Raw genomic sequence first — 23768 nt, forward strand, 5'->3', positions numbered from 1 at the left:
TGCTCTCCAGCTGAGGGATGCAGCTGGGGCAGGCACTAACACTGTGTTTACAACCCAATACAACAACCAGCTTTTTTGTTTTACTCCGTGAATATGAAGTAGACTACCACACTTATGAGCTCCTAGTAATTTCATAAGACATTACTGATTTCTAGTAAGGAAGCATCCTAGCTTCCCAAAGAACTCAACTAACTGTTCACTGTGCAGTTATCAACTGCAAAGCAACCTACAGAAAGCAGGAGGCTCCTGGCATTCCCCTGCACGGACACAGCAGCTCTCCCCACGGCTCTGTGGGGTGGGTTGGGAGAAATACGGCCACGAAGCACAGTGGTTCCCACGTTAGCCCACATTCCCGGGGAAGCACTGCCACGCCATAGCAGAAAACCACCCCTTGCAGATCTACCTACAGGTGAAAAACCAAGGGCAAACACTTGGCTCCCAGCCACCAACACAGCGACTCTGTGGAAATACTTTTCAAGTCCCAGGTCTGCATAGAGATAATAAAGCAAATGCTACTGTACAAATTGTATGCAGTGCAACCCCTAACAGAGATGATAGCTCAAGAAGTGGGTGAAAGGCACCCAAAATGGCAGCTGTTTGAGATGGTTCATGATCACTGGAGTCTGCATGCTCCCAGCTGCTTCGTAATGCCTTGGAGCCAATTGCGAAAAGGCAGGAGAGGATGGCTTATGCCATAGGGAGAAATAATCTAATTCTTATGAGAAAAATGGGGTCAAAAAAAAAAGTAAGTGAAAAATGAAGAAATACTCACTTGGAAATGTCATGAAAGACCTGAAGCTCCCAAAACAAGGAGAGTTACAGCAACCGTGAGTCAATTACCCAGAGAAGTCACTATTTGTAACTCTCTGTGAAACTTAAAGCACAAGAAGGAATTTGTTTTGTATTTGAGCTTGAAAGTCAAAACAAGTCTTTTTAGTCCAAAACATATCCATCTGATGAATTTAAAGAGTATTTCAGAAAAAGACATGCATATTTTTAGCATATTTAAATGACAGCTCCGATATTCATGTGGATTGGATTAGGGAAAACAATATATACCTAGGTTAATGCTTGTCTATTTTCCCTTAGCATTCAGCCAGCTGGTATCTAGCAAATGTGCAAACACATTGTTGGGGGGAGAAAAGAGAGCTCTTTGACCCAGAGAATTCAGTGCTCTCAGAGAAACAATCAACCAGGAACCTGTCTTTGGGTTTAACGCTTAATTTGCAGTGATTTTTTTTTTTAATGTATCCAGATTCCACAGAGATAGAATATGCTTGTCCATAAATATGCATGCAAACAGGTACTCCTCTGTAAATGCACCAACTTTGCATAAACATACATATTTATAGATCCATTATTAATATTTGATATCTCAATAATGACCAGATGCACCAAATCAGAATGAAAGCCACCCTGCAACAAGTGCATGGCACGAACACCGCTTCCCCCATATTTTGCAGGTGTAACTTTGGCATTTACATTTGAAAATGGGATGTGTTTATCATTACTGTTGTTATTATTATTGGCTACCTGAAAGCTGCTGGAAGTCCTGAGCACTGGAGACACCTCTTAAATGCCAGCTCTTGCTACATGTGAAAACCAGCCACATGCAGAAATCCTCACCTTGCCTTGCCCTTTCATCAGGACGATGTTGGAAATGATGGAGGGCTGGGTCAGTCTCCATGGAGATTCCACTTGGGCAGCACTGAACGAACGGGTGGATTTCTTCACGATATGATAGTCCTAACAAACATCAGCAAACAAGGGAAGTCGCTCTGATTGCTTGGCATAGGCACTAGGATGTCATACTGGGAAAATTGTGTGTGTTGGGGAAGATGGAGGGGGGGATCTTACAGATATATTCAGAAAAATGTTCAAGGGATGAAATCCTAGCTCTTTACAGTCAAAGTGAATCTTGCCACAGTAATTTTCCCGTGTTTCGCATAGTAGGATCATTTTGTAATGTACCAGTCACATTTTAAATTAAAAAGATTAAGGGTAGCCTCATGATATACTAAAGTCCTCATCTGCTTAAAAAAAAAAGAAAGCCTACATCATCAAGTCATTAAAATAAAGAGAAGCAGGATTTTTTTTAAGTCCTCAGATCTCTAGAACTGCAACTCCTAAGATCAGCCTTAGGACCTCCTGGCCATAGCAAGAAGTACCCCCTTCACCATCCTCAGATTAAAGTAGTTCTCCACAGGTGGCCAGTGCATCCCAATTTGGTGTCCAGGCCTGGCTTCAGTCCCCGTCATGTACCTGTATGGCCTTGTTTCACTACCCTCGCTTCTATGAGCTCCAGGCAAACCTCAAAGGACCAAGCACAGCGAGGGGCTCAGAGCCAGCCCTGCCTTTCCACCCACCTGCCTGGCTCCCGCCGACTCCAGCTGCTGGGGCAGAGAGTGCTTTCTTCCACCCCGGGAATATTTCACCGCTATTTCGTAACTCGATTCACCGTTTTCCACTGTCAGCTCATCATCTTCTCCCACGGACTCCAAGCGGGATCCGGCACCTAGGGAAAACCACAGAAACATGTCTTGCAAACATCTCGGAGCTGCTTCATCCTCTCACCAGCACGCAATAATCGCCTCCTGCAAATTCCAACTTAAGCAGTGCCTTAAAACAACACTACACAGCTCCCAACTAGGCAGTTAGAAGCTAGTTTTGATCATCCTCAGCTAAAAGCTTTTCCTGCTGTCATAGGTTTTCTACGATCTTTCAGTGATGCTAAAGTCCTCAGCACTGTCTCTCGTGGTAGTAAGGAAAAGCAGAAGATAATTGAGCCAGTAGCTCAGGGACAGAAAAGAAATTCAGCTGTTCTCACCCAATGGCACTTGCCAGTGCACTAAGCTCTCAAGCTTCATTTCTTTAAAATTAAAAGACCTGACACTGTAGCAGTATTCATTTCTGGAAGTGTCATGTCACTTTGAGGGAAATTTTTCTGGAATGGAAAAAGAAAAAATGTGCCAAATAAATGCTACTTTCTTTCCTTCTGGCAACAATCCTAGTTGTCTTAAAGAGGAGAAGAGTGCAGAGTTCACGTTAGAAACAGAATTGCTTGTCTTGAAGGACATCGTGTAATTAGCCACAGAGTACCCCACTCCTCAAACCAGGGCTCCTCCAATTCTCATTTTCTCCAAGGCCCCCACTGGACCCACAGCCACAGCAGCTCCCACACATTTATCCTTGCCATTTCCACCACCGTACAGGGAAGGGCCATTAACCCCTATTTTACAGATGAAAACCCAAGACACAGACAGGCCAAATTCACACAAGCTGGATTTAAGATTACTTTAAACCAATGTTAAGTTGGAGCTGCCAGAGAAAGGGGCAGCTCTGCTTTCTCTTTGCCCTCACTGCCCTGTCCTTATCCAGGGGACGGGACTCACAAGCCATGGGCTGAGGTAGATCCGCTGCAAATTTGCCCAGGAGAGCCCCAGACCTGTTTTCTGCCACCTCCTCCTCGCCCGAAGGCTGTGCAAGCATCGCTGCCAGCGCCAGGGATGGATGGAGCACAGAGCTGGGGCAGCCGCTTGTTTTCACTCAGCATTAAAGCAATTCTGCTGCCACATCCATAGGCAAAATTTGTACCCACTGCCCAGAGCGCGATTTAAACCCGCTCCCTGCTTTGGGGTGTGAAATTACCTCTGGTTTTAAAGCTCCCCTTCCCCAGGCATGCAGGGCACCACTGCTGCATGCAGTCAGGACACCTGTATTGGAAGAAGCCGGCATCCAGGCACTTCCTTCACTCCCAAACCTTCCTGGCACCTAAAATAGCCCTTTCCTATCACCTCTCCCTCTCTTCTTCTAGGAGAACAATTACATTTCTGTGTTTTCTGCCCATCTCTGAATGCAGCTTCCCTTCCTCTGCTGCAGCCCAGGCTTGGGACCAGGCTGGGGGATGCTCCAGGCTCACCCACAGCCCAGGGGAACCAGCACTCACAGGAACCAGGGCTGGATCCCCAGTGAGCCACCAACACACAGCCACAGGAGCTACAGGCAGAGGAGTTCTCTCAAGCATTCCTAAAATATCTGAGGAAATAGAAATTAAGGTGAACGTAGGAGGGAGAGAGACTTGGAGATTATTAGGGATGAGAACACAATCAAGCTCTGCACACAGGTTACTGTTAAGACTTGGGGACAAAGCAATACAAAAATTTGGGAGCATTCACTATAATGGGTATTTTGGTAATGGCATGTTGAAACATGTCCCCCACCTCAGTATTAGAGCCCACTGAAATATATAGGGAATGCAAATGTTAAAAAAAGAGTGAGAGATAAGAGAGACAACAAAAAAAAAAAAAAAGAAAAAGAAAGAAGCTTCCTAAATTTTGCTTCATCTTTCTGCCCACACAAAGTTCAACTCAGAAGGCTGAATGCAAACATCTTACAGCTGGGAGTTTCCTTCCAAATTAAACTATTATGATCTCCAAAGGAAAGAAAACCTATCTATCTCACTTTTAGAGAGCTAAAATAAATACAGAACATAGAAATCTTACTATTGCTATCTTTTATCAACCCAGCGTTACCTTGGGATCGACTTCTGTATTTCAGTATGCCACTTCCCAGAGTTGGACTCTGGTTGTTTCCTTTGGACACTTCTGCGCAAGCTGGATCTTGAGACTTCTCAGTTTCCATCACCTAAAAAAAATTTAGAAAAACCAAAAAACTTATTTACTTGTAAACCAGAGAAGTTGATGGAATTCCTCTCATTTTTACTACAGGACAAAAATTCCACTGCATATCATCTTTTTTTTTTTTTCCAAAACATGTCATTGTAGTAAGCCAGCACATGTTTCTCTAAGTAATTTTCAGCAATGCCTTTGGACATTATTGCAAATCTTACTGATGGGTACAGGTACAGCTCAGTATGGCCAGGGATCCTCTGCAGGGTACCACACTAATGACCCCAGAGCGCCTCCAGCATCCGCAGCACCTCATTCAGGTGCTTCCACATGCATTGTAACAAAACTTTAATGTAGCTTTTATTGCAGGTTGTTCAGCTCAGCACGCTTCCAGAGACATCACATCTTTATAGAGAAAAACACTTTTAAAAAGTGTTATTTTATTGTTACTGTCCAGAGCTGAATGCCAGTGCATAATGGATGAAAAGTTAATGTAACAGGAATTTATGAAGATTACACAGCTAAACACTTTAAAGCTTGGAAATGCCTGAAAACGTAAATTTACATGCGGACTCACAACCCCAGCACCCCAAGTAAATGCACGAAGACAGAAGGGGTCCGTTAGGCGCCGTGTTTGCCTGGATGCAGGTGACAATACAAGGTGACAATACAGCAGCACGGCCACACGAACCCACGTGGTCAGTGATGAGCAGAGCCATCCATGTGCAAAGTCCGCAAAGACCCTCCCCAACCCACACGTTGGGGAAGACCTTGGTGACTCCCTTCTCCGCTTGCTGCTCCTTTGCCGAGCTACAGCAGTCAAATTTTCACTACACAGCGATCCTCGACACACTCCCTATGCACAAACTAATTATTTTTGCATTTTCACCCCATCACCCATCATGCATCCTCTGCGCGATTATTCAGACAGCTCACAACAAGGACAACAAAATTTCCGATACAACCACTTACTGGCTGCATTATACTTCCAATGTACTATATCAACTGCTGGAAGTCAGTTTAAAAAAAAATCCCACCCAAACGACCAAATACTCATACTGTTAAAATAATTTCTATTTCCACTATTTAAGCTTAAAATTAGCAAGATTTTCCTGAGAACGTGCCTCCCATCCCCCAGTCCCTCTTATCCCCAAACCAAGAAAGCCGAAGTTTCTCCTTTGCAGAGAGTCTAGACTTTGTGATTGCACTTCAAAGGCTAAAAACTTCAGGAAAAGATAAAACTGGCAGGTAACAGGAAGCTGCAATGGAAACTGCTTTTTATTCCTCCCTCTTCAACATGAACAGCTACACATAGTTTGCACTTCCTAGCTAGTTCTTGTTGATTTTTCAAGGCATTGCAGCAACTATTTCGGAGTCCATTTCTAGTATCAAACACTTTGCAGCTCACAGCTCCATGTAACAGGAGTCATCTAAAAAAAGAAAATAACTACATCAGTTTGAGAAAAACAGTGCTTACAATTTGGCCATCCTCATTACAGAAAAGATGTAACAAATCAGATCAAAAAAGCCATCCAAGAGACCCAAACCATCGTGGTTAGGCCACAGCCAAAGTAGCACCAACTCTCCCTATGATCTCCTTGAACGCATACCCAAAAGACAGCAGAGGTGTTTAGAAGCAAGCCGGGACTTTGTGGATCACACAAAGTTATGCTGGAATTTACCCTATAAGCAAAAATACCCTTTATAAGTGAGAATACCTCCCTTGCAGAAAAGCCGAAACCATTTGCACAAACACACAAAAATCACGTAGCTGGTAGTTTTTAAGGTGTGCAAAGCAATCAGTACTCAGGAGCAGTGTTAACTTTGTGGTGGAGAAATATTTGAAGCATAGGGATGGAGAAAAACAAGGGGGATGCTTAACTGCAGCAAGCATGCTGTTGCCTTGCATTCGCATGGCGTTTAACTATCTGAACAGATCCGAACAGAGACGGATGGGTCCAGCTTCACTTTTCTGGAGCTGAGCACAAACCAGCTCAGGTCTGGAGCTGTGGAGCTGAGCTGTAGATTTGTTTCATTTCTGCGGCATGGATAGATGGGCAGTTTCACCTGATAGAACCACACAACTCCCAGTCCAAAGCTGGACCGCCTCCTCTAGCCCAGAGCACGGGGGGAAAAAATTGGGCTAGTCTGCACCAGCCTGCAAAGAGGTGCTGAAATCGTCACTGCCGCAGCCAATTTCCACCCCAAGCGTGGGCTCAAGGGTGACCCATTCGGAACATCATCTTGTGTTTCTACTACATGGGGTTTGGCCTGAGCTTTTTTGCTTTTATTTATTTTGACAGAACCAAGTACAGATGCATTCTGCAATGACATACATTTCCATTTAGTGGGGTGAGAGGAAGAACAGGAGACAATAGCCACTTGCATTAAAACTGTGTACCCAGTCCTTTCACCTCGCTGCTGCGAGGCTGTAAGCCTACAGATGACAAACCCCCAAACCCCATGTACGATCCGCAGAAGGGCACGTGTGCGCCAACACCAATGCTAGGGAAAGCCTCAAGGTGTTCTCAGTGGCCCCCTGAAATTATGTTTTATTCAACTTGGCTTCAAACTACAATAAGAAGTAAGAACATCTGAATTACCTACGTCTCTGTTTATTTCTTATTTTAGCAAAAATACTTCTCCGACACTGATTATAAACATGTAAGGAAAGACACTCTAGTGTTCGCAATGAAGTACGTATTCTTTAAGCTGTTGAGCTTGTCTAATAAACCACCAAGAGTTTTATCCTACTCAGAAAACACTTAGAAATCCGATGCACAAAGCTTGCGAGAACTCCCCAAAGTCATGCGTCGGTAATCTTTGGCTCTGTTATGACTTAGACAAGAAGAAAAACCCAGCTCCACCTTATCCTTCTGGCCACACATGAACGTATCGCTTTACCGTCTCGAGGCGGCTGCCTGCATTTAACCATGCCATTTTAATTTTCCTCACTTTCAAGGAAACGGAGCTTATTATTTCAGTTCTGTATGCCTCTTATTAAATGAAACCAATAAATCCTGCCCAATGCCGTCCTGGCGTTAAGGATAAGGGGAGCTTTAATACGCACAGTAGTTTGAAGGGAGATCTAAAAATAGAGACCATTTTGCCAGTTCATTAAGTAGCTCCGGGATCAAGCGACGGTGACATCTCAATTGATTTCAAAGGAAACGGCGCTATCACGGACACGCCGTCCTGGCACTGCACCAGAACGAACAACTGCCCCCAGAGTCCTCGCTCGGGCAAAGCTCCAGCACGACCAGGCCCTTAATTAGGCAAGTTGAGGAGCAGGATTATGAGAGTCTGCATTGTTTAACCGCAAACAGCTTGGCAATCGCCGCCTATCTACAACAACAAGGCGGCACACAGGGGATGACACAATTTAATAAGCAAACTGCTTTACTGCTGCCGTTGTGGAGCTCCTAAGCTTCTGCCTTTTCCATCAGCGAACCCATCCGACTCCCCGCGGCACAGCCTGCCAGCTTTCTCTGCTGAGGAGTGCTAGCAGCACATGGACAAGTTTAACCTGATAGGTAGGGAGCGAAACAGCGAGAATTAGACTGAGCCGTCTGCGGCACGCCAAATGCAGCCCTACCTGCGCTGGCAAAGCAAGCCCACCAGCAAGTCCACTGCCCTTCTCTAAAACAGCAATGTGAAAAAGGAACAGCCGTGCCCCTGCACGCAGCAACCCTGCACAAGCTCCACGGGATAACTCCTCATCCTCTTCAGCCCCTACGCAGCCAGGACAGCTTTTGCTTAAGCAGCGCTACCCCAAACACATTTAATCATGAAACACCCCAAGGCTGCTGTCTGTAGCACAGCCAGCAGGATGAACCCAGTGCGTCTCCCAGAGCAGCTAGCACCAGCCCCGTCAGAGAAAGGTGCAAAACACCCGATGCAAACCTGGCTTCACCCTGCACAAAGTCTTTCTTTCTAGTCCCTCGAGACTAGCTGATGCCTTAGACGCTGTAGCCTTTCCAAAAGTTTTGGAGATTTTCTTGGAAGACCTATTATAATTCTATCTGTTCCAGTTATTTGTGCAATTATTTATTGCTTTCTGGAGCACAGCATGCTTTAAGCTTTAAATGTATCTGGTAGGCAGGGAGCTCCACAGGCCCCTCTCCCTTGCACGGAAAGTAAAATACCTTCACTTTTAAATTAGCTCTTTTTCAATTTAATTGAATCCATCTCCCAGATAAATTACAAACTGCAGCACTGTAATTTACCAGAATTAACACTGCAAACGATGCAGAGGACACGGGTTTTCTAATCTTGGCCAGCAATGAGTTCTCCATGGCTTACTGCTCTGTTTTAGGGCATGCACAAAGCTGCCTGGATGTTGGAAAGAGCAGGATGAGCCAGGACGCACAGCACCAGGGACTGCAGCACCCAGGGGCAACTTTCCGAAACACAGCACCTCCCAATGCCCAGGCAGCACCCTCGGCTGAGCCAAATTAAACCCAGATTTAATAGTTCCTGGAGCAAGCTACAGGACTCTATAATTCTATGACTCTCCTTTTCCAAAGGTATTGCATTGCTGCTCCCCTCTGTCATGGCACAAACGCAAAGATCCAAATGGAGCCAGGGATGGAGTAAAAGAGGAGGAATGTCACCTCCCTGACAGCGCTAATTCAGTGCCTTAACTGGCATCTCAGAAAAACCTGGTGCCCCGGTTTCTCCCCAGCACAAAGCTGCCGGGGCAGACAGCAGCTCTGCACGTCGGCCAGGGCAGGCTTCACCAGCGAGGCCACAGGAGAGCTCAGATTTGGGCTATATTTAGCACTGCTGGTGAAACAAAGTGCCGGCCACCTTCCCAGCAGCTTGTCTGGGAATTACCCGTGCCGGTACCACTGTGTGCAGCCTGTGCTTCCTCCTGCCCAGGCAAAGGGGATGGGAACCTAAGGCCTCCATTACCTAATTATAAAGAAAGTGTTGGAAAACTCCCAGTTCATGTGCAGCAAGGAGATCAGGAAGTCTGGTAAAGAGTCAAGCACTGCAGCTGCCCTATTTTCTGAATAGGTGGAAATGCCAAATAAACAAAACAAAAGCCTTTGAAGTGGTCTCTAAGAATGCCTGGTCTATCACTCTACCAAACGTCTGCACTCAAAAGCCACCCTAAGCCTTCACTGTACGAGAGCGGTTGCTAGAAAGGGCCCTACTGTCAGCTTCAGGAGGTACAAAAACCCAATGGTTATTCTTATTGCTCTTTACCAAGTCTATAGAGTAGTCACACACAAACCTGCACACGAAACGTAACCTGGCACTCACCAACACATGGGCAGCAATACCTGCCCATGCACCCTCAGCAAACAGACTGGAAACACGCTATGGCAGAGCTGAGTTGCTCTCATCTTCCAGAACGCTCTACTTATTTTGTACAAGACACCCCAAAACCTTCTTCAATGTGTTTGACACCAGGAGCCCCAACGTGCTGACTATAGCCCAGAGGACGCCGGCAGGTTCTCGGTGTAGCAGGATCCCAGCTGTGCTGGCTCCAAAGACTCACTGGTGCCATGTTCTATTTATGGTCAGGGCTGCAGTTAAGTAAAGCAGATTTCATTTTCAGGTTTCCAAACAGTCGCTAAAATCACTAATAATGTTTTGAAGACACAAAAGACGAAGGAATGCAGGAAATGGCTAATGCAGCTAAGTTCTCCAAGAAACAGGTATCACAGACAACACATGCCTTGGAAATAGTAAGATGCTCCCGGCTGAACAGTTCCCAGTCCTTTTTGGACCAGATTACTCTTCTTCTGCAATATATTATGAATTTCACTAGAAACAGCTTCTAAGCTAAAAGGAAATCAAACGCATACATTTCTGAAATGGTGCACAAACAGATCACTGCTGTTTTCTTTTTCATGCTTCATCGTTTTTTCCCCCCAAACATCAAAAAGCATGACACGTTTGCATGCAGTTTAGTCGTTGCCCACGAGATGTCTCCATGTGCTGCACAGAGGTCCCAGAAGATCGGTCCTGGTAAACAGAGCAGACAAACATGGACCTCAACTTGTGTGAAAGCTGGTCCAGCTCCTCTGTTCTTTTCTTTAATAAATGCTCAGCTCATGGCTTAGAACAAATCTGGAGCTTATGCATCATGACAAACAATAAATTTCTTCTGCTTTTTTTTTTTTAAATTACAACCTTTTTACTCATTGTGAGGGACAAAGCAAGCAATAAACAATCCTCAAAATAAACAACTCTCCTGAGAACGAAACAAGACCTTCCTAATACTGAAGTCAACCCACAGCTGCAGAGAGCATTCCCATGACACAGCTGGTGGAGAGCTTTGGATTTTGGCTCCAAAACTGCGTTTTATATCATCCTAAGTACATGAAAGGATATGGAATATGTAAGCATTAAGTGTCTTTCATACCTGAATCAGGGATCTGAAGCCTTATACATTACATAGGCTGCATTCATTCAAGCACAGCACATCTCAAACAAGTTTTAACCGAGCCCAACCAAGACTGGACTGTGTACACGCTCAAGAATTTGCAGATAAACAAACTGCAGATGTGATGATACGACATTCACGCTAACTCTCAAATCCTACAGCCTTTATCGTCCTTCTGTTAATGTATGTGAACCGCATGGCTGTGACAGCATCTCTCTTGTTCCAGTGCCATGAGGGGGTTATTTTTAGCTTGTTAAAGGCAGTTCATCTCCTTCAAAACTGGGCACTTATCCAAACAGCCAAAGGAGAGACAGGCTGTACTGTATCTGTCACTTTATGGGAAAAGCCCTCATTCACAAAAACAAAGACCATGCAGAACCTGTACTGTAGATAAACTTGTGTTTCTATTACTCTGCTGACTTGGCTTTCAAACGTATCACACGGGAAGCGCAAAAATTGTAAATCTGGGCATTGTCTACACTGATATTTATGGTCAAGTCAAAAAGGTTATCTTCCGCGAGCCCAAGGAACAGGAGATATTTCACAGTTTGTAGGCTGCATCACGTCTCCAAGGAGTCCTTCAGAGCACTGGCCTCTGGGTGAAATGGTTTTCTCTCCTGACCTGAAGAACCCATTCACGTTAACGTCTCCTTGACAGGTGAACTTTAGAACGTGTGAAAAACAGTAATTCAATGACGCTGCCCCCCTGGGGGCCTTTCACCACTTTTCCTCCTCCCCAAACTCATGCGATGCATGCCCACACCTTCCCCAAGCCCTTGCCAGTGCTGCACCACCACCATCACCCCATCACTGAACATCGCCCCGGCAATAAGATAAATTGCAATTGCTTATTTTAATGTCATACGGCTTCTGGAAACAACACAAGAACAGCCACATTAGGCAAACAAGGTTTGGTCCCCAAATATTTTGTCTTTTTCTCTTGCCCAAATTACTAACTACATTTACTCTAAAAACTTGCATTTCCCCAGTCCTCTGGAGTCACTGTAGGACCCAGTGTGTCTGCTCAGCTACAGCATGAGCGAAGGGCACTGCACGGGCACAGCCCCGTGGACATGCTGGACAAGACTGTATCTCAGGAAGGTACAGTGCTGCAAGACTTTCAACAAATGCAGCATTTATAGCCGAGCAGCAGCTCCAAGCCATGCTAAGGTGTGGGTGGACCCTGCCCTCACCTGCCCCTTCCAAGGGCGATGTGGCACGAGGCAGGATCTGTAAACTCTTCCAGTCCTCACCATGAAGAGGAAAGGAGTTATTAAACCCTCCTCCAGGACAAGGGCTGGCCACAACTGAGCCTCACAACAGGCTCTTCATCTTCTTTCCCCATCAAGTAAAGCAGATTTCTGACAGCAAAAGCTCTTTCTTGCTTTTTTCCAGCCATGCAGTGCTTTTTGAGGAGTGAGTCATGTTTCAGCAACCTCTTTCGAGACTGCAGTGCCCTAATGGGAACGAACGCTCAATTCCTCCAAGTAATGAGGGTCCCTCCCCGCGCTCTGCACACATTTAATTGTTGAGTTATGCTTCCTGTTCCTTCTCAATGCTAATGCTTTCTCTGAAAATCTCTCCCAGTGTTTCCAGAAGAACTTTTGACCCCAAGAGTGTTTTGAAACTTACTGCATTGTTATCCTCTTCCTTATTATGCTTGCATGGCTACAGGTAATTACATATGGATTCCCCGGTAAGACAGAAGGGCTCACGACAGAAAATAACGAAGCAGTCCTAAGGTTCAGATAAAATATAAAAATGGGGAGGGAGGGGGGGTAAACAAATGCATTTCTGCACATTCAGAACAGGTTTATTTATCCACTTTCAGCTGTATGCCTTGCAAAAATCACAAGCAGGTTTTGGCAGGGATAAGGAAACCCAGCTCAGGCAAGAAACCTTTAACCAGAGACATCCTGTTTCTGTTACTTGTAGGAGGATCAAGGCCTTGGCGGGTCATGGCCATCGCTGCATGCAACGGCGCCCACAGCTCGTGTGAAGGTATGCATCAAGCACTTCAGGTCAACACAAAATGATTAAACGTGAGCAAAAGGGTTTCACCGTCCCACAGCAGAGGGTCATGCAGGTGGGGATGCTGCCAGAGGTTGCTTCCCCGGGGCTGGCCCGGCTGGTCGGCTTGAGCACAGGAAGGCCAACAGCCTCCCTTCCCAGCTCCCCCCGAACAGGTAGGGATAGCGATGACCTCCTTTCCCAAGTAAGAAATTCCTCTTTTGTATGATTCTATTCTGCACAGAACAGACTTGGCTCAGGGTCCTGCCTTCAGCGTCACGAGCAGCAGATACGCAAGGCAGAGCACAAGATTAAGCAAAGTATAGAGGAACGGTCCCCAAGCTTTCTTCCCTGCCTCCTGCAACTACAGATCCAAACCTGATGAGGCAGACACACTTTTCTTGTATTTCGTAACTCTTTGGAATTTCAGCCCATTAATATGAAGCTGGTCACTGAAGTTGAACACTTCAAAAATAAAGCACTCAGATCATCGTATATTGAACGACATAGCACCAGCAGAAACAAAGGCAAAAAACTTTGAAGCAACTGAGAATGGCACATGCCTCTGTCTGGGGACCCCAAATGCCCAAATTAACCAGTCACTTTGCAAATTCTTGGTAGACCTGCTTTCTCTTTAGAGTTCATTTCCCAGGTTGCTCCGCCAGCCAGCAATACAGTGACAGATTCAATTTCAAGCAACAGAAATACTAGGAAAAGTGACTTAGAATTAAAAGTAAATTGTCAAGGGCAAATACTATCATATCATCCTATTTCACTTGGACATAAATAATGACATTTTAAAACAGCAATGTCACCTGCACAAGGCAAAATATGGATTTGGGGGCAGAGTTTAAAATCCCCAGGACAATTTAACACAACACGACTCTGTGGCCCGGTATTTCGCATCTGAAGTTAAGGAACAGTTTGGCCAAGCTAGCTCTAAAAGAAATTAACTTCAAGGATATTAATGTAATCTTTATTCTGCCTGGGAGCACAAGTTTTATTGAAGTTTGAACTTTAAGGGATGTTTCATGTTAAACAGGGCTTTACAGAAGGAGACTGTGTAAAAACAGATCTCCAATTAAATTGTATTACAAAATTTTTATTAATGAAACAAGACTTACAAGTGATATTTCTCTTAAATTACAGTTTTCAAGTGTCACTGAACCCTTCTGCTGTGTCCTGGGGAAGCTGATTAGCTCAGATTATATTTCCCCCGCCAGAAACACTGGAGCAGAACTTAAGAGTTTTAAAGAAATTGCTCACAGGGAGAATTTTTAACATCCAACCACCTAGAAAAGAGATTTATTCCTTTTTTAAAAAAAAATTTCACAGAATTGTAGAGTAAGCCAGGTTGGAAGGGACGTTTGGGGGTCCCTGGTCCAGCCCCCATCTCAAAGCAGAGACAACTCAGATCAGGTTCTTCAGGGCATGATCCAGCTGAGTTCTAAATAACTACAAGGATGAAGATTTGAATATATATCTTAGTTCCAAGTGATTATTTTTTCTACCTGGTTCAGGCTTTAAGCTATCAGGTGCTAAGGCATTAACAGAAAGTCCATCAGGTCTATAAATTATGGTTCTGAACACTCAGCACTGAACCATATTCACAGCGAAGTTAATGAAAGAAGACCTTAGACAACCCTAAGAGCTCCTACAAGTTTTGTAGTATCTCCTACACTTGCTCAAGAACTAGATACACACTGTGTTGGTCAGGAAAGGGACAGTGAAGCCTCAGCTGATGATAAATCACTCTGAATTACTTCTTGTTACCTAACCACCCAGCACGTGACAGCATCCCGTTAAGTCTCTACAAAGCCCCTCACAGTAAACAAGAAGTCATTAACCTCTTGTCAGAGGTGAAAAACCGGTGGTGAGAAAGGTAACTCCCGGCCAGAGCTGGGTTGAGAATCAGTTTCAAATCTAAGAGATCTGATGCTTAAACTGAGACCACAGTCTCAGTTACCTGGTCCAGACCTAGAGTACCACCCACCCCAGAAGTCTAAAACAATTATATTTGCACTGATTAAAAATGGTCCTGCTTTGTTCCTGCTTTAATCATCAGTCACACTGTCATCCTTTATCTACAGTACAAATATAATGGAATATATATGAGAGAAAGAAAAGACACGTGAGTATCATCAAGAGAGTGGGAGCAGCAAAGAACAGTAATTTCCAAAGCAATTTTACAATAATCTATATGACTATACATATATTTTTAAAAAAAGAAAATTATGTGATTCTTCATGTGCATACTGACCTTGAAATCAGCTTCTAAGCTTTGATATGAAAAATCCCCCCATTTTGCCAGGTGGAAAAAAGCCAGGTGTGATGTTTATCTTTTCCATACATTTACCTTCCTACATCCTGCCTGGTGGCATGTAGGATTTGCACAGCCCAGCTCAGCTCAGCTCAGGCTGCTCTGATCTGATGAGGATGGATCAGACTGCAGGTAGAGCCAAGGGGTCTACACTGTACGGAGTGCCCATCCCATGTAGCAGAGAGCCCCATCTGCACTTCTGAGGCTGAGATGGCAATTACGTGTGGAATGCAAAGACATCCTGCAATTTGGATTAGAAGAGGAAGGATTTCATGTGCAGCTCAAGCGAAAAAAGAAGAGCTCCTGAGAGTCATCAACATCTTATTACATCCCTCTGAACTACACCCCTCCAACAAAAAAAATAATAGAAACAGAGAAAAGAAGAAAAAAAATAGTCTTCCTACTATTCTTCTAATGTGCTTATTGTACTAAGATTTCTGTGATTTCCCCTCCATCCCCCAGTGATGCATTATAAAAGCACAGAGCTATTGCCATCAGGGGCAAGAGTGCCCGACAAGCAGGCAAATTAACCTGGGTCTCCATCAGACTACCACCACCGCCAGCTGCAGCAGCACTGGGATTGACATCAGGGCAGGCTCCAAACTCAGGTCCATGCTGAAGGTCTCTGGGCAGGCTTGTGCAACTGGGTCTTCACAGTGGCGTGCACCTCAGCTACCTCGAGTTTTCCCTAGCACTATGTTAATTATGTTAATCTGCAAAGGAAACGCCCAATAAAAAAGCCATTGCTGAAAACCAGGCAGAGCCTTGCTGGCAAGTCAGGAGCAAACCAGTGACGAGTAACTCCTAGCACGTGCTGAAAGAGACACTGGAATGCCGGGGAGCTGCATCCTGAAGCCACACGTAATTAAGTCTTGACAAAATTGATTTTTATGTTTAAGCATTGCTGAGCCACAGCCTTATGAAAAATTACCAGAATTTGAAACATGATATATAGAAGAATTTAAAGTATTTTGATAGCCAAAAGAATGCTTAGGTGCCCACTCAAGTTAGCACACAAACACTACACCGTCATCAGTGCGCTAAGCACCCCTGATTTGTTTTTCCCTTCCTCCCTGCAAAAAGGCACCCTGGCACACAGAAGAGAAGACAGTGCAGGCATAACAAAACTTGTCACAGTAAGGAGATGTGTGAGAGTGGGTACTGTTATAAGCATAGACTCCAAGAAAGTCAGAGATAACAGGCAGGTACGAAATGAAAACCGGCATCAGCGCAAGACTCGTCCTGGGGAGCGGTCTTTTGCTCAGAAAAGGGAAGGAATAAGAATACAAAATCAAAACAAATCACCAAACCAGTATCACGTCTGAGCCATCCAAAGGTTTAAGAGATTTATTATAATTGCCACAGAAAAGAGGGAGAAAAAAGCAAGAAGATAAAATTAAAAAAAAAAAAAAAAAGATAAATGCTTCAAGTGAATCCACCTGCTTTCTCTTGCTGGAAAACCAGCCTGCAAGCTCTTAAGAGTAACAAACATCATTTTATTCTTTTTCTGTACAATACAACAGAGGCCCAGGACACCAATGAAGTTTCAGAGAGCTGTTACATTACAAGTAAATAACAATAATCCACTTAATCTTTGCTTAATGCAGCCCTGAAGGGAATACAAGCGAGATTATCAACCGGCAGCATTTACTCAGCAGAACTTCCGCTACGGTTAACAGCCAGGAATTCATATCCCTCCCCCCAAAAGTGTCTGTTGGCTTCAACAGAGCAAATAAAAATGTGAAGACTTGGATCATAAACTGTTAAAGAAGCTTAGTTACAAAAGGAGGGGAAAGAAGAGCACGTTACTGCATAAGCACTGCGAGAGACTTCGCGTCAGATCCAACAAAAGCAGTGGAAGTGGGTGGAAAACAATCCAACGGCAGAGAGAAAAACAAAACCATGATTGCCACATAGCTTGGAGGACACGAGAGCTCCTGCTCCCCGTGCCGCTGCTTTGCTGTGGCGCAGTAGCAGAGATGGCAGATGCTGTGGTAGATGCCATCCCCATTCCAGCTTGTCACTCATCTCCCATGCAAAGGGAGACTGGGTGGGATCACCCCATCCCGAGGACCTGCTCCGTGTCAGGCTGTAGGAGAATGTGACAGATGCAAACAGGCATCAAGGGAGAGAGTGAAAACGTCACACCAAAGCCACACTTACAGCGACCAGTGTTTCAGGAGATACATTCACTCCCTTCACATCTTCTTCTTCTGGCTCTTCATTTTCCTTATTGTCAGTGCAAGAGACAGAGTCTTGGACTGAGCAAGTGCTAAGCAAGTCTGGCAAACTGGTAGATGGGTACTTCAGAAAATCCCCTTCAGCAGATTCCTACCCGAGAGACAACAAAATATGTTACATCACATGCAGAAAGCCACCAAAGTCATGGTGAAACTGCTCCATTTCACCAGTGAGAGCTCCCCCAGTAATCCCCCCCTCGTTACACACTTCCATGTCCTCAAACTTTAATGGTCCAGTTATAAAAACTAGACCTGGTTTTAAAGTACATGTATAGTAAACACAGGCCAATACGTGTCTCAAACATTTACATTTCATGAAGGAGAATTTAAAATAAATGCTTCCCCAGCAGCCTGCTCCTCCCCACTCTGGGTTTACTAAATGTCACTGCAAGCAGACTCAGTTTACAGACCTCATGACTCATTTCATTGCACCCCAAATCACGCTCTGTGCTCCTGCTCCCTTGCTGTGGATGTTCCCTTCACACACTTATCTATCTATATGCATAAGAATAATACACCAACAACCCTACTTAGCCGAACAAGATGAAAACTGACACACTGATCTTCTACCAACTCAGTCCTGATGCTTCAGGATCTCTTTCCAGTCTTTGGCACGTTTTCCGGGAGGCAAACGTGCATCAACTGAAAGCAGCAGCCAGACAGACTCTCATTTTACTGCTTTCAGAACAAATCCTGCGTTCAGAGCACTCACCTGGCCAAACTGCAAGGCTGCTTTCCCATACCAACAAATAACGCCCAGAGGGAGCCGCTGGGGAACACTTCACCTATTTACACCTTTTCTGAGACTGCCTGAAACACGGCACAGGCTGGATTCCCCACCACTTGCCTTTCCAAGTCCTCCTCCCAGGGACGTGAAAACTGTCCAAGCGCACAGAGCACGGGCCAGACAGATTCACAGCTTGATCAGGAATGTGGAGTTTTATGCTGTAAGCTTATTTGCGATGATTATTCTGATGCAGTCATCACATGAACAAGCAAATAATTTTAAGGAGAAATTTATGCAGTGTACCACCTTGCGTTTTGGCAGACAGTCCAATTGTCTAAAAAATACAAAATGTACCTACTTCAGGTCAAGGTGGGTTGTTTCCAGAATAAACACTGGTGGGATTAATACCAGGCTCTAAGCCTACAGAAGGTCTTCAATGAAACTCAGTGTCTAACTGAAATGTTACAGAAGTTGTAGGCTCTTCACTTGGAATATAGTGGGATAGAGCCCCTTCTTGAAAAACATGAGCATAAAGCATCCCAGGAAGCCGTAAGAGCATCCAGATGTTAAACCCACAGAAACCTGCATTAGGTTGCCTGGGGCAACCTGAAGATGAAGCTAAGAAAAATTTTGAAAATACTGACACGGTGGCTTGCTGGCACTTCATGCTCTGCCTGGAAATGCAGGTTTACAAGCGGTCCGTTTGGCCCAAGATGTTCCTGCCACCACCCCAAAAGCCCTGATGGCCCCCACCTGCAGGCAGGTCCTTCTCTGAGACCCTGGGCACTTTTGGGAGCTCGTCAGCAGCCCACCAAATGCCTGTGTCAATCCAAGCAGGGGAGCAGCAGGCTGTGGTCCGGGGAGGAGGGCAGACGGGGGTGGGCAGGATTTTCTTAAACAAAGGACAAAATATTGTGTAATATCCCCTCAACCTCTCCTGCAATGAAGCAGAATAAAGAGCCTGACTCATAAATGAGTTCTACTCTCATTTCCCTGAAGTTTCTTGCTCCTTTATCTGCAAGAGCTCTACTCCAACCTGTTAACAAAGACAAAATAAGGAACTCAAGCCAAGAGATCATCATCAAGGGACCTCAGGCACACAGATGGGACAAGAGATGAGTTACGGAGGCTACGCAGGCAGGTAGCACAGGAGGCTGAGAACAGCCTGCTTTATTTAGCACACATTTTAAGAAAATGGTTTTGGCCAAAACTTAAGTAACGTCTGCATGAATAAATACAGACTCATTTGCACACTGAATGACAGTGACGATACAAGCAAATCATTAAGTTGGTCTATACCCTGCTGATTTGCCACAGATTTATGGCAGCTACCGATATATTTCCCGTAGCTGTGCATTAAATTTTCGGGAGCAAATGCACACATGTGACTCCCTATCAAAAATACCCCTTTTCCACACAGCACTGGCACAAACAAATGTGAATGTACGTTCAGGAGACCACCAAGGAGAGGACCGTACCTTGCTAGCAACCACCAGCTGCACCAGGCCAGCAGCCGAGCGAAGGAGAGCCACAGCGTCCTGGTGGGAGAGCCCAACCAGTGACTGCCCATTGATCATGAGGAGCTCGTCGCCCGCCATCAGCCTGCCGTCCCTGCGGAAACAGAGCGGGAACGTGGAGCTGCAGGGTGGTCCTTCCCCGGTGCCGGGCTCCGGTGGCACGCGGTGGGACATGGAGGCATGGACAACACGTGATCTGCCTGATGCTAAGCTTGCATTGATCAGTGCAGTGTTACTTGCCAAAAATGTGGCTCAGAGAGGTGCCCCCAGGAAATCATTGTTATAACTAGAGCCATTTCACCCTCTTTGCAGGGCTGAGATGCCTCAAACCTTCTCCGTGCCCCACTGGAGACAGTCAGCAAGCAGCAGTGAGCCCCATCTCCCCCCGCTGTCAGGGAGCAAGGCCAGGGCTGGCATTGAGCGCCCCAGGTTGCACAACCCACACTCACCCACTGCCAATCCCATGGGAAAGGCCCATCTTCCAAAAAGGGACTTGGGGACAAAGCCCCACAAGTCATCAGGCTCCTTGGTTTACGCTCCGTCACCAAGTGTTCGATCTGCCTATAGTTTGGACTAAACATGCTGGCATAAGCTTCAGTGACCAATCACAAAAATAAGTTTTTAAGCTAAAAATGCCATATTCTCACCCTCACACAATGGGAGGGCAAAACCCCCACACCCATCTCATGAGTTTGGCTAACAGCGGTGGCCACAGATGCTCCATCACACCCACTCCCGCGAAGGCACCGCCATCGCCTCACCTGTGTGCGGAGCCGCCTTCCTCCACGTGGGTGACGATGATGCTGTGAGGGGACCGCTTCGACCCTCTGCCTCCCGTTATCTGGATTCCCAGCCCGTCTGTCCCCTTCAGGATGTGCATCTTCCATATGCGGCAACCTTCTCGCTGAGAGAAAACGTGCAGAGAGTCCTTGAATTTGGATTTGGACACTAAGAGAGGGCTGGGAGGGTACAGGAGGGAGCTATTTAGCACCTTGCTGCCCATCACCACACATCTGTATAGCTCAAGCTATATGGGTGTTTTTGCTGAGCTTTGCTGTGTTAGCTGTGGTCCAAGCGAAGGAGGCAGAAAGGAGGAGGCAGCACAGAGCAGGGTCAGCACGTAGAGGTTTCCTTGCAGGGCTGTTTGCAGCTTTTCTGAGACACGCAGAGGTGCTGCTCTCAAAGCCCTGATCCTTCCCGAAGCAACCAGCAGCCTCAAACCCCTTCGCCAAAACTCAAGGATGAGCTGTGCAGGGCTGCAGAGGAGCAAGACATTGTTCAAGGGGGACCTTGAACACCAGGTAGCGCAGCTGCTATTGCAGGAGGGACCCAACTGGCATCACAAAGCAGCGCTTCCCTCTCTGGAAGGGTTTGCAGGATTTGAGACACAGGAAAGAAAATACCAGCTTCAAATTATCAGCTGGCAATCAAGTATTTCTTATTGGACAGCTGTTGTACAGACTGTAAAAAATAAATTTACCCACCGCAGAGAATAACTTTTCAGTATAAGCAAGGAATAACTGATGTTTAGGACACCTTTTTTTTTTTTTTTGTAATTATTATAAATATTTATCAAAAAAGTGCTTTACAAACTCCAGAGCAATACAAAACACAAAACAAGAACTAGTTCCCATCAGTCCTATCAGCAGGACTGGGCACAAGGAAACACAAGTGTGGCAGATATCATCAGAGCAAAAAAGGAAAGAGAAAAACAAGCAAGCAAGCAAGACACATAAAGCGATTGCCAGGACTCTCTCAGAGAGGGGAAGAACCAAGATAACAGAATTATGAGAAACCCTAGGAAGTTTTCAAGCTTGCAAGGCAGCAAAATGCACAATTTGGAGGCAATTTTTAGGCCATGTGTTGTAGTCACCGGGCACCAGGTCAGCTATTTCTGACTGGGTCTGTTCTGCACACAAGTAACGTTCTCGCAGTACGCAAACACCCAAGTAGCAAAGACGATTAAAATTTCATGCCAAACTGTGAAGACCATGTACAAATTGCTGCTTGTTTCTGAGAAGGGGAACTGCTAAATATATCAGCAAACCCAAGGCTTGTGGCAGCAACCTGCAGATTTTAGGCCAACATTGTTTATCAGAGCCTTTATTAAGTGAAGAAAACATGCTTTTTTTTCCTGATCACTGGGGCCCTATGCTGGAACTTTTAAATGCAATGCAAGATGAGTTTTTCAGATACAGGAACAAAGAGGTCAGTATCTACACCAATGTCTTAAGAACAAAGTTAACAACAATAATAATAATAGTAATAATGATGATGATGATGATGATGATGTCACACAGCCCCTAGACCACAGGTAGGAAAAACAGGAAAAACAAACCAGGTGTCTCAAGACATAACCCAAAAGTTTGAGCCTGAAAACATAGACACCTGTGGCTAATTTGTTCACTTGAAAGTCATGCACATGGGCAATATCCCAACAGGTTTAACTGGGATCCTCAACACCATCAATAAAAGCCCGGTCTCCTGCTGAATAACAGGATGTGTCAGGATAGAGAATACTTTGAGATAAATTGGAGTGATACATGAGATGCCGTGTTAAATGCAGGGGCAAGAGTCAACTATATTTATCTACTTAAAAAACAGAACTGAGCTGCAGCATGAAAATGCTCCAGAGAGGTTTTATTGCTATAAAGTACCTTGCACCCACAATGAAAACAGTATAAACATAATCTCTCTGACTACCCCAACCAAGCCCAGGTTGAAACGATGACCATCTATTCTCCTCACAAGATGCCACAGCGAGTGTCCCGTTGCTAAATCCAGTTTGGAAGCAGACCCTCCAATAAAGTTTAACAATGCAGCCATAAAATTGTGTTTAATGATTTGCAAAAGCTTTCTGGAATGTGAGTTACGCAAAGGCCCATGACGTGCAGCGCCTAGCTTGCATTCCTCAGCACTCCTCACTATCACACATCTTATTAAAAAAAAAAAAAAAAAGAAAAAATTCCGAATTTATTCTTAACTGACCCACTCTCAAATATTGATTTACATAGCAAAACACTTAATAGCAGCAAATGGCAATACTCTGCTGCTCTTAATGCAAGCACCATCTTATTCCCCTTGGAAGTCCCACTGAAATCAAAAGCACTTGCGAAGTAAAGCATTACTCAGTCCAAACACGGATGGCAGAATGCAGCCACAATGAAGACAACAGAACCATTTAGCACATACCCAAACGCATATTTCTTTCACTCATTTTCAAATGACACGGTCACCATCTCCTGTGTAAGAAAAGGGAGTCCCTCGAGTCTGCGCCAGTCAGCTGCGTGCATTTCACTGGGAATAAACAATTCAGCGTCGATGGGAAATCAGATTCCCTCAGTGTTCTTTCCCTCTTTTTCATAAAACATTTGTAGCTCTTCATTTAACCATGTGCTATAAAGCAAATGCCCCCCACCAATGCACGTGTACCTCTGAGGTACGTCGCTCCAAGATTTTGAAAGCTGAGTGTTAAAAAGCAGATTGCTAGCCTTTGCTTGAAGCCTCTTGGAGAAAGGGAGTGTTGAGCAGAACCCCCTTCCCCTCCCCTCGAAGTTGCTATCTCTTTTGCACAGAGCAGCACAGGATACTTCACAGCCAGCTAGGAAACGCTGCTGCTTTGAATGTACTTCTTATGTGACTCCACCACAGGAAAGCCTTCATAGTAAAGCTCTGTGCAAATTCCAAGGATTTGTAAATGCATTTAAATTTTACTTAAAACCAGTTTTCTTGAGTTATTGGAGATTCTGAGGTTCAACCACACAAAGCCTAAACCCTTTAAAAAAAGAAAAGAAAAAAAAGCAGAGTGATGCATGTCTTTAATTTTGAGTTTTTTTAAAGGATCATATTTTCAAGGTTTCCTTCATAAACAAAAAGACTACAAGCTCACTTAGTCTTTAAATGAAAGCTAGGATTCTGGCATATTCACG

The 23768-nt window shown here is 45.0% G+C and overlaps 1 protein-coding gene across 1 annotated transcript in view; it reads right to left on the reverse strand.

Moving 5' to 3' along the window:
• The window catches only part of PDZD2 (PDZ domain containing 2), a 142214-nt gene that overhangs the window by 35611 nt on the left and 82835 nt on the right, over window positions 1-23768 (reverse strand). Inside the window, exons 3-8 of the mRNA XM_059834322.1 lie at window positions 20601-20743; window positions 19801-19933; window positions 17519-17686; window positions 4533-4644; window positions 2367-2515; window positions 1627-1746 (exon numbers count right to left, since the gene is read on the reverse strand). Of these exons, the coding sequence (XP_059690305.1) occupies window positions 1627-1746; window positions 2367-2515; window positions 4533-4644; window positions 17519-17686; window positions 19801-19933; window positions 20601-20743 (825 nt within the window). The remainder of the gene's footprint in view (window positions 1-1626; window positions 1747-2366; window positions 2516-4532; window positions 4645-17518; window positions 17687-19800; window positions 19934-20600; window positions 20744-23768) is intronic.

This window comes from Gavia stellata, chromosome Z, assembly GCF_030936135.1.
Source record: "Gavia stellata isolate bGavSte3 chromosome Z, bGavSte3.hap2, whole genome shotgun sequence".
Lineage (NCBI taxonomy): Eukaryota > Metazoa > Chordata > Aves > Gaviiformes > Gaviidae > Gavia > Gavia stellata.